At 35.7% G+C, this 11,972-nt stretch overlaps 1 protein-coding gene across 2 annotated transcripts; it reads left to right on the forward strand.

Annotated features, from left to right (window-relative positions):
• The first annotated feature begins 328 nt into the window (after window positions 1-328).
• LOC143230361 (transcription factor Sox-11-A-like) lies at window positions 329-10,424 on the forward strand. 2 transcript variants are annotated; one of them, XM_076463806.1, is made up of 3 exons: window positions 329-1,831; window positions 4,028-4,300; window positions 8,930-10,424. In XM_076463806.1, exon 1 carries the CDS (start codon window positions 588-590, stop codon window positions 1,644-1,646), a length of 1,059 nt encoding a protein of 352 aa, XP_076319921.1. In that variant the 5' UTR covers window positions 329-587; the 3' UTR covers window positions 1,647-1,831; window positions 4,028-4,300; window positions 8,930-10,424. The 2 variants fall into 2 exon arrangements, with proteins under 2 accessions (XP_076319921.1, XP_076319920.1); XM_076463805.1 differs by having other exon boundaries at window positions 330-1,831; window positions 4,052-4,300.
• The last annotated feature ends 1,548 nt before the right edge of the window (window positions 10,425-11,972 follow it).

An 11,972-nucleotide genomic window follows, 5' to 3' on the forward strand; every position in this document is an offset into this window, starting at 1 on the left:
TCAGTGTGTAGTATTAATTTACGCTATTTAATAGTTAAAATTATTATGATACATAAACTACAATAACAAAATATCATATGAAAGATTAAAGAACTATGAGTGCTTAAGGAAGGTTTGGTACCTCTCAGCCTGCACGTTAACAACGTTCTGCAAACGCGTGAATAGCAACTGGAAACTCACATATTACAAGCTTTCTCTTTCTATGTTAATATTATTTAGCTCCGCCTTCCAATTTCCGGCTCACAGAGCAGATAGGCCTTGAGATATATGGGGGCGCTAACCTTGAAGCTCATTGGTTAACTAGAATGTGATATCAGCATTACGTACTTTCAAAAACCACAATCTGACAGATAGAGGAGTTAGACGTTCGTGGAAGTAGAGAGAGAAAGGTAGTACTGCAAGTTTGGATAACTTAACTGCACTGCAGTTGTGAGGAGCGTGAATGTTAGCGTTTTTGTTGCTCAGGTTACAATAGTTCTACTAAATGTTACTAGCTCTTGCTGTACTGTGACTTGATATGTCTTCCTAGTCTGTACAAGCGAAATAAGGTGTGTTGCACTAAAAAACAACTCAGACTTACAACGTTCATGTTACCATTCAACGGACTCTCGATAATGATGGCTACATCACCGACGAGCAATGATGACTTAGGTCAAGATACAGAAAGAGGAGAGATTATGTTTGGTTCTATGAAGGTTCTTTCGAACTCTCGTACTCCGTACACGGATGCTACACGGTGTAAAAAAGCAGCTAATCATATTAAACGTCCTATGAACGCTTTCATGGTGTGGAGTCAGATTGAACGTCGTAAGATTTGCGAGCAACAACCTGATATGCATAACGCAGAAATTAGCAAGCGGCTAGGGAAAAGGTGGAAGCTACTCACCGATGAAGAGCGTCAGCCTTTTATTGAGGAAGCTGAACGACTGCGCTTACTTCACATGCAAGAATATCCTGATTACAAATACAGACCAAGAAAAAAAGTGAAACCAACCTCTAAGTCTGAAAAGAAGAGCCCTGTGAAACACAAGTCTAACGGAGATAAGGGTGGTAGTAGGCCTAAAGAGCCAAGATTTTATCTATCAAGTCCCACTGTAAACCAAACCACTGTCTCTACTAGTGGCATAAATCATAACAGACTCAAACTGAAGCTCACCATCGATAAGAAATTTAAAGAAAGTATTCGACAGAGTAAAGAAATTCCTTTGTCTGTGAATCAGTTCACACCTCCGGCCAAAGTACCGTGTTCGCCTTCAGAGGACCAACCCTCTTCTCCGGAAAACACTAACGTTAGCTTGTATGAAGACAGCATCTATGCCAAAAATACCAAAGCAAACTTGATTGCAGCAAATAAAGTAGCGGTATGTGTTAAGACTGAACCAGTTGAAACAGTGGAAACATCTAATGGCTCACCTGACAACAGCCTAGTCGATCTAGACACATTGACCGAAGTGTTATTAGTACCCTCTACGTGGACTCAAGAACTGGGCAGTTTGAACATTTCACCTTTGACGGACTTTGATGCTTTGGAAACTGGTAGTACTAGTTCTGGCTCGCACTTTGAATTTCCGGACTACCAGAATTCAGAAATGACCGATATTTTGGGAGAAGACTGGCTTGACACCAGTTTTGATACCTTTATTTAACTGTTAGGCAGTAAACCCTTCAGCTAGAAACACTCAGATAGTGACCGTAAAGTTCTTTGTTGTTCCGTAGTTGCCTGTGGAAAAAGATAATTTTCTGTGAACATCGAACATAGTTGTACTATCTATCACCAAACCTATGCACATGAATGAAAATACAAAAATATATTTTCACAACTACTGTAATTGTAAGTAAGAGTATTAATTTGTTTCTTTTTTGCTTAATTTTGGAGGCACTTTGGGAACGTTTGCATAGCTTAAGTTATGTTTATTTTCTAGTTGCAAGTTTATTACGTGTAAATACAATGTTTTGAATCTTTTTTATGTAGCCTAAAATTCAACAATGCTTGAAATTACTTACAGAGCTAAGTCTGTGTTTAATAACTCAGTTTTTTTACAATGCTATGAGGCTAAACTTTTATTTTTTTATTTTTTACTTTGTAGATAAATCATTCAAAAGTATGTTTCGCCAAGTAGGCAAACATTACAAATAGTCACCGTTGTGTATAATAGTATTACTAGTTAATAATACTGTACATAGAGCCCAAATGTATGTTGTTTAATTTTATATGGTGAGGCATTTTATCATTTTTGATTACTGAAGCTGACTGAATAATGTTTTGTACATTTATACTAAAACGAAAATCGACGCTGTATATAAAAAGCGTCTAGCACATAAAAGGGGCCATTACATTTTGTACTTTTATTAAACATTGCACGGACACTTCCAAATAAAATAGGGTACATGGGAAATTCCGAGTGCCTCCATTATAGTCGTTAATACCTCAGTAGTCTTGTGTGAAAGTGTTAAACTGAGCAAAGAGATGTTTAAAAGTGTATTATTTTAAAGTATGTTGGAAATGTAATTGTGTTGTGTTGAAGCTTCAAATGGCTCTAGTATGTTATAACTTTGCCACAAGCCCATATCTTAGACGTTTTAAGCTTTGCGGGGACTGATATTTATTTCACGTTAACTATAGAACTGCAAATGTTTATATTAAAATTCTTTAGTGCTAGCTTAGGCTGTTTCAGTTTAAATTTCTTGTCCCCGCCCTGCTTAACTTCGTAAGATAGCCTGTATTAGACGTAGTCAGTCGCTTAGTTATTTATAAACCGTAGTGGTGATGGGAGACTGTATGTGTGAGTGTGAACCAGAAATGTACGTTTAATATCTTGAACAGAATATAAATGGCTGTTTTTTGTACGACAAATTTTCAACTGTATCATATCTTGTTACATAGAAATGAATAACTTTTTTATATACCAAAAGCTGTGTCATGTGTGATTTATTTAACACAGTTTACACTCAATGTGTGATTATACAAAATAAGTTTCAAGCTGGTTAACAATGCGCGTGTAGTTGAAAGGTCATTTTGTTGATACTCTTAACTTTTCGGGGAGTAGAAATACTTGATGGGACGTATTTGAATATGCTGTTTCATTTTAGTTTTTTTAAATCCGCGCAACATTGTAATGGTATGATCTTGTGTGGAAAAATACATTTAAAGAGGGTTGAAAACCTACTTGTAATTCATTAAGTCAAACACATCTACATGTGCTGTTAGTCTTATTTCTCGCGTGTTAGAGGTTTTTTCTCAAGGTTAAGTATTTACCACGTAACCTTAGAGGGCGGTAGTTTCTGTAAAATAAGACAGACTTATAAAACAAGTTTTATGTACTTATAAACATACTGGCCTGGCCCGTTCTTTGTCAACAAAGTTATTGTTGCACGAACCCTGTACTAATATTTTATTTAGCTGGTTAAAACAGTACCATGTATTAAGGGTTTTAAAAAGTGTAAAGATTTTTTTTCAAAGTTTTAATGTAATGTTTGAATAAAACTGAATTTCTAAAATCAGAAGTGGTGTTCTTTAGTAAAGACTAGTAATCTGTTAAAGGGAAAAACTTTGAACGAACTATGAAAGAAGCCATTATACGAAGTTAGTGTTAGGTGGCATAATTATTTGTATGTGTGATAAGGAGTCGAAATATGCCAACCTTTTTTTTCACTTCTGAAAGCTGGGAATGGAAACTAGGAATTTAGACGAAATATTAAAAGTTAGATGACCTTAAATATAAATTACATTATTTATCAAGTTTGATGCAGATGAATTTTGAATTTTTTTCCAGTTATATTCTATGACTAGACACCAGACATTTAAATAATTGGTAACATTTTCTATGAAATGAATTAACATTAAAATTTCTTTGTTAACATCTGGTAAATAAGTAATTATTTGTGACCAGAAATTATTTTTAGAATAATTAAAAATGTTACCAATAAACATAATTTGAATATGATAAATCGAGATTATGTTTCAAAAAATAACGCGTGTACATGTAATGTAGTAACATTATTTGTTTGTTTTGAATTTCGCGCAAAGTTACATGAGAACTGTTGGCGCTAGCCGTCTCTCATTCAGCAGTGTAAGGCTAGAAGGAAGGCACGTATCACCACCCACCGCCAACTCTTGGGCTTCTCTTTTACCAACGAATAGTGGAATTGAGTGAAACATAACGCCCCCACGGCTGAAAGGGCGAGCATGTTTGGTGTGACGGGGATTCGAACCCGCGATCTTCGGATTATGAGTCAAATGCCTTAACCACCTAACTATGCTGGGCTGAAGTAACATCAACATGGTACTTTTATGTAACAGGTAAATATCAAAGTATTGCTTTGATAATAAAACCGTTAAGTTAAAGTTATTTTTTTATTTTACCAGTGAAATGTGCTATATTTTAGAACCAAATAGTAAAATGTATTTTAGTTTAATATCGAAAAGTATTATACATTATTTGTAAACATTAAAAGTACTTTTAGAGTACTTTATTTTCATTAATCATTTAAATTAGTTAATTTTTTTTTACAGGTAAACAGGCGTGTAATTAAAGTAAACAGTTAAATATTTAAGGTACTTTAAGCTATTACAAAGACAGCTGTGTTTATGTTCTGCAAGAAATTTAAAATTATTTTGGCGCCTCCTGGTGGTTCAGTCGTAAGATATAATGCATAAAACACAGTTTCAATACCCGCAGCGGACAGGTGACAGGTAGTTTATTGTGTGGTTTTGCACTTAGCAACAAACAGATAAACAAGAGTTTTAGACAAACGATTTTCATAGAGACCTATTTGAACCACTTCTTTGTATTTTCATACTTTACTACAAGTAGCTGTATTTGTATGGATTTATAGTAGTGTGTTGTCCTGTCAGTATACATTTAAAATGGCGTTGCATGAGGGATGCTTAACGTTGCGATTTGTATTGTGACGTCAGTAAAACGTGTGTATGCCATGAATCACAAGATGATTTATGCACCGTGTAGGTCACAACGAAACATGACATATGGACACGGAGAACAAGAAAAAAACGCGTAACTTTGGTTCTCTTTACTTTTAAAAGAGAACATTTTCAGAGATCCTGCGTAGTACATCTATTTTTAACATTTTGTTTAATTATAATTTGAATTATTATCTGGTTATTTCTTCATCCCACACACACTCAGAAATTGTGTGTATGTAACGTCTTATATCTATATACACACTGCTGACCAAAAGCCAATGAACGTATAGAAAAAGTATACATTTTGCGTTGTTAGACTCAACCACTTATTTGTGTAGAGCTTCGAAAGAGGAAAATAAAAGGGAAAATAAACTTTTTTAGCATTTATTAGGGAAAATGTGAACACTATGAAATGAGCCTAAACACTAGCTGGTCAACAGTTTAAGACCATATCAAAGAGAAGTCCTAAACAGCTAGGAAATGCCCAACAAGAGGTCTCAATAGTGAGTTGCACGGCCGTCATTGCGAATAACTGCAGACATTCTCTTTGGCGTGGTCGATATAAGCGTTTGCAGAAGGCTGGCTGGAATGTTATTCCAAGTGGTGAAGATGGCTTCACGAAGATCATGCACTGTTTGGAATTGATACACATTTCTATAGACTTCCCTTGCTATCCACCCCCAAACATTTTTAAGGGGGTTCAGTTCGGGCGAACACGCTGGATGTTCTAAAAGAACCACGTTATTTGCCATGAAAAAGTCCTTTGTCCTGCGGGCATTGTGGATTGCAGCGTTGTCCTGCTGAAAGATTCAGTCATTTCCACACAAGCGAGGACCTTAAGTCAATAAGGATGCTCTCTCCAACATGCCAGCGCAGCCAGCTGCTGTTTGACGACTCTGTATAACCTGAAGTTCCATTGTTCCATGGAAGGAGAAAGCACTCCAGATCATGATGGAATCTTCTCCACCGTGTCGGGTAGAAAAAGTCTCCGGTGGGATATCCTTATCGTGCCAGTAACGTTGGAAGCCATCTGGACCATCCAGGTTAAATGTTTTCTCATCAGAGAACAAAACCTTCCACTTTTCTACGTCCCATGTTTGGTGCTTTTCAGTAAAGTTTAACCGAGCTGTTTCGTGGTGTGGAAGGAGGCGTCGTCTTTCAAGACGTTTACGGTTCTTAAAGCCTTTCTTTCGTAGATGCCGTCTTATTGTTATTGAGCTGCATTCTGCGTCCATAAGGGCCTTAATCTGGTTCGACAATCGCCTAGTGTCTTGCAGAACAACTCGTCGAGTACTACTGCTCAACACCGGCGAAAGTGGCCGACCACTTGAAATTCTCATTTCGTATCCCTCAGGGTCTTTTAAGAAATTTGCAAGTTTTACTACGCCCAATCTCACCAGCGATGGGACGCTGAGAGAGACCTTACTTTTGCAACTCGACAATTCTGCCACGTTCAAACTCTGTCAACTTTTTACCCTTTGCCATGTTTTTACCCAACACAGGAGATGTTGACAACGCTAATGCTTGAACACAAATGACTAAATTTTGTTACGTGTTTACCGATTAACGCTTCGTTAGAGTATGGTCTTAAACTTTTGACCAGCTAGTATTTAGGCTAATTTCACAGTGTTCACATTTTCCCTATTAAATGCGAAAAAAGTTTATTTTTATTTTCCCTTTTCTTATTTCCATCTTTCGAAACTCTACTCAAATAAGTGGTTGAGTCTAACAACTCAAAATGCATATTTTTTTCTTTATGTTCATTGACCTTAACATTTTGGCCAGCAGTGTGTATATATATACTTGTCTGTGGTATGCATTTTCTTAAATACAGTATATGCAAATACACCATTAAAACCATTCCATATAATGAGCACGTATTTAGTTACGCTTACTTTTTTGACATGTCTGTTCAACTATTTAACCAAAATAAGTCAATTAACTTGAGCGCCCAAAATATATTATATATATATATAATATGACTATTATATTATATATAATAGTTCTCCTGACTATTTATTTATAACAAACATAAAGCTTACATCCAAGGTAGAAGAGGTAATGAACGCTTATACATTATTGTTTTAGGTTTATGATACCCAAAAGAGAATTTATGTGTGTGTGTGTGTAATCTAAGGAGCTAACAGTTTTTTAGTTAAGTGCTCAATTTATTCACGTAATTAAAATTGCTTGTTCTAGGAAGGAAATGAAAAAAAAAAAAAAAACATAATTTATAGTATAATCTTCAGGTAGTTCTATCCGATAACGCTTCCGAATATTTCAGGGTGTGGTTTTTAAGTAAAAGTATAAACATGATTATAATATATTTAATAACACATGACCTATTTCGTTTGTTATATAATTCCCGCTTTTTCCACCCCCACATTCTGTGTTCGTTGCAAGATTTAATGTCTGTGTGTGTGTGTGTATATATATATATATATATTCATTTGCCTACGTATGCACACTGTAGTCTGTCTTTGATAAAAATTAATAAATTTTAAAACAAGAAAGTTTTTCCCCTATTATTAGAAGTGAATACTTCTGTATATATTGATATCTTTAGCTATTCTACAAATATGATCTTGCTGTATCTTTTACGCACAGTTTTCTGGTGCCGACTGTTGTTTTGTATTAGTACTAATTTCCGGGGTGTGCGACTCGTAATTTGAGGGTCGCGGGTTCGCATCCCCGTCGTACCAAACATGCTCGGCTTTTCAGCCATGGGGCGTTATAATCTGTCGGTCAATCCCACTATTCGTTGGTAAAAGAGTAGCCCAAGAGTTGACGGGAATTCGAACCCGCGACCCTCAGATTACGGGTCGAACGCCTTAACCCACCTAGCCAATTGAAAATACACCATTAGTAACTGGTAACTGTTGTGTGATCGAAGACATGTCAGATGTTCATTATTTTTAGTTGTTATTTGATTTGTAATATTACTTAATTTGTTGTTAATTTTGTTGTATGGTCCTTTAATGGATGGATGTCTTATGTGTTTAGATAACGTGCCTTTTTTATTACATTTAATTATTTATTATTATATATAACGGGCTAATTCGATATTTATTGATTTACTTTCTTCACAAATACCTAAATTTCAATGCAGAGAATATAATGTTGGAACAAACTAGTTTTGCCGAATTCATGCGCGGAAAATCGAATCAGATGAATACAGTAGGCTTTATACAGTTGTAGAATTTAAGTAGTTTGTTTGGTTTAGATACAGTCCTTCACTCGCCATTGATGAGTTGCGATTTTGATGAAGCTGGTCTGATGCAGCGGGGTTAGTTACTCAGAGAATAATAGATCAGGCATCTACATTGTATATATATATATATGTTCGTCATTGAAATTTTCGCTTTGATAAGGAAAATACATTAATAGCTAATTATTATATTACTTGTTATATTTTACCACTATATGAAGCCTACCTTATTTATTTGCTTCGCTCTCCCAAGTAGCACTGATAGTACGTGAATTCGGCGAAACGTTTTTGTTAGAGCTAGTATAGTGAACCAAAAAATAGACTTGGCTTGTACATCATATTTTCACACTGAAATTTGGTTTTGGTGAGGACAATAAACTAAGAAATAATGAATACTAGCTGTTTTATAATAATACTGATATCCAGTTGTCTTTAATAGCTTTGAAAGAAACTTTAAATTGTAATGAATGTTTTGTAATGATACTTATCTTCAGACACTTCCCTTGACGTTTTGTAATAATGCTGATTTTCGTTATTATGTTATGATAGTGATCATGGACGTTGTGTACTGGCACTGATCTTCAGGTGTTATTAATTGCACTACTTGCTAAATGTTTAAAATTTGTAACAGATTTACTAATATATATTAAATATAATATATATGTTTTGATCAATTTAATATACACCCTTGTGCAAGACGGAAAATTACGATTTTTTTCAGTTTTTTGCGTTTTATTTCTGAGAATCCAAAAATTACTCGCAAATTAATACATGATATGTCCGCCTTTATTTTTCAGAAGATCATTAATTCGCTTTGGCACGAGGTGACTGCAATCTTTACTAATTTTTGGATTGCGGTACCACACCTCAATTATGGCCTCAATTAGCTTATCTTTCCTAGTACAGTCTTTTCCCCGAAGTCTTTCTTTACAAATCGTCCAAAGATTTTCAATAGGATTTAAGTCCAGAGAGTTTCCAGGCCTGTCCAGCACCTTGTAGTCTCAAAATTCTTCACAAGTTTCGATGTGTGGCACGGAGCCAGAACTTGCTGAAAAATGCCAAATCCATCTGGAAATCTCTTTTTCAATTCTGGAGCGACTCTTCTCTGCAAAACTTCGATGTACTGTGGTCCTCGCAACGTACCTTCTACGATATGTAAGCCTCCGGCGCCATAGTAGCTGAAAAAGCCGAAAAACATTTTCTTCAAGGAATGTTTTACGAACTGATTGATGTGAGATTCTCGAAGTTTCTCACCTGGAGATCTGCGAACATGCAGACTTCTTTGACCCTGTACGAAGAAATGAGTTTCGTCACTGAATAACACCTTCCTCCAGTTCTTGTATTTCAGATCTCATTGATACCGTTTTTTCTTCATTGAGTTGGTAAGTTGTTTTTTCTAAGGCAATTTCGAATGACGTAATATTCCTAAAAATTTCGTCATATATCCCAAAAATAGATCGACCGTACTGCAAAACACAGCTAATGACGCCGTCTGTGTGAAAAAATGACTATTAAAGGAAATCAGCGGGTCCAACGAGCCTACACCGGCCGCCATGCTGAAAATATTGTAAAATAACCATTTGTTTCAATTAATTTGCACAAGAGTGTATATTTATAAATGCCTGTGACTCATACTGTTAAATGTGTATTGCGAAATTCTCGCCTATTCTCTACATTTGTAAAATATTCTCAAGCGTAGGAATCAACAACGTACTGCTTATCTATATAAAATATCAGTATTGTTGCCTCAGCTAAAATTGCTAGAAAATTTCCTTTCAAGCTTATAAAAGGTAATCAACCCAACGCGGAGGGAGATACAGCTTATATTGTTGGTTTACTGCAGTTAGTAGCTATAACTTTGATTAATGCTTATTAAAAGGGAAACCACAGATATTTATTTGACCAGGAACGATTATAGATTTTCAACACTACAAACCGTTTCACTTCAGCGAATTAACTGCGAACGTAAGTATTTCTACGGGGATATTGCATAACTTCAGCGGAAAAATTGATGTGTAGAAAGATGGATAGCTAGGTGTCCGTTAAAAGCGCTGTAATGATATCAACTCGAAATTCGTTCGCTCATTGTGAACCGTCGATAAATATTCTGTTCCAGACCAGACCGGCGACTTCAAATATTATTTGAAGGTTTCTAAAACTTTTGTATATAAATCATTTGCAATAACCCTTATTATAATTTTATTGTTGTTTGAATATTAAAATATATTTGTGTTGAGAAAGAACACTGTGTATATCAATCTTGATGGAAAATATAAATTTCATACATATCTACTTTATTGTTTGTTTGTTTAGAACTAAACACGAAACTACATAATGGGTTATCTGTGTTCTGCTCACCAAGGGTGTCGAAACCCGGTTTCTAGCGGTTTGACTCTGCAGATATACTGCTGTGCTACTGGGGAATATCGAAATTTATTTAATTTCCAAATTCACATTACAGCTTAACTCAGTTTATGCTATTTGAAATCTTAATACTTAACATAATGAAACGGAGACTCGTTCGGGATAAATATAATACATAACATAATAAACTGGGGTCTAGTGTCCGAGATCTGAATCAGAGACAAAATTTGATCTAAATTACAATTCAAATCTTAATTCAATTTATATTTGTCAGTGCTAAAAAACTTTGATAATGTATGATTACCAAGCTTTTCTTCCTTATCCTCCCTCAAACAACTAGAAAGATATAACAAAAGTAAATTGTTTAAAATTGTCAAGATTTTTGGAATATAATTTAAGAAATCAATGACAAAAATGAATTAAAAACGGTTATTACTGAAATACTAGTCGATGATGATTTGTTGTCTAAGGAAGCATTAGGGAAATACTCTAATGGGTCCGGCATGGCCATGTGGTTAAGGTACTCGACTCGTAGTCCTAGGGTCGCGGGTTTGAATCCTCGTCACACCAAACATGCTCACCCTTTCAGCCGTGGAGGCGTTATAATGTGACAGTCCATCCCACTATTTGTTAGTAAAAGAGTAGTCCAAGAGTTGGCGGTGGTGATGACTAGCTGCCTTTCCTCTAGTCTTGCACTGCTAAATTAGTGATGGCTAGCGCAGATAGCCCTGGTGTAGCTTTGCACGAAATAAAAAAACAAAAAATTACTCTGATGTCTCCACTAGCTAGTCTGCTGTTTGTTGCTGTTTTGAATTAAGCACAAAGCTACACAATGGGCTATCTGTGCTCTGCCCACCACGGGTATCGAAACCCGGATTTTAGCGTGTAAATCCGTTGACATACCGCTGAGCCACTGGGGGGCCCACTAGCTAGTCAGAATTAAGTGATAAAAATAAGTTAGGTATCCAGCTAAAACTCAAAGAAATCAATCTTCAGCAAGCTCATATCAGAGCCAAAAAGAGAAAGAACTAGCTCGTATCATAGCTGAAAAAGAAAGTAAAAGTCTCGCAGCCAAACTCCTATAGAAGCTGAAAGAGAAAGTAAACGCCTCGAGGCCGATGAAACTCGTATTGAAGCAGAGAAAGAGAGGGAAATTAGACTCAACTCCGATCGAACGAAGTAAAATGATAACTTTGAACTCAATCGCTATATTAAGGTACTACTATTTAATAAAAGTGGAGTTGATAAATGCTTCCAACATTTTGAGAAGGTTGCCGAAGCCTTGGAATGGCCCACTGAGAAATGGTCATTATTATTACAAAGTGTTTTGTCAGGTAACGTACAAGAAGCTTATGCCGCTTTGTCTCTCTAGAAGATTGTACAGATTATGATATGGTTAACCTATTCTCAACACATACGAGTCAGAACCAGAGACGTACCACCAAATGTTTTTAGGTTATGCAGCTAGAAAGTCAA

The sequence above is a fragment of the Tachypleus tridentatus genome, chromosome 10, assembly GCF_004210375.1.
Source record: "Tachypleus tridentatus isolate NWPU-2018 chromosome 10, ASM421037v1, whole genome shotgun sequence".
Lineage (NCBI taxonomy): Eukaryota > Metazoa > Arthropoda > Merostomata > Xiphosura > Limulidae > Tachypleus > Tachypleus tridentatus.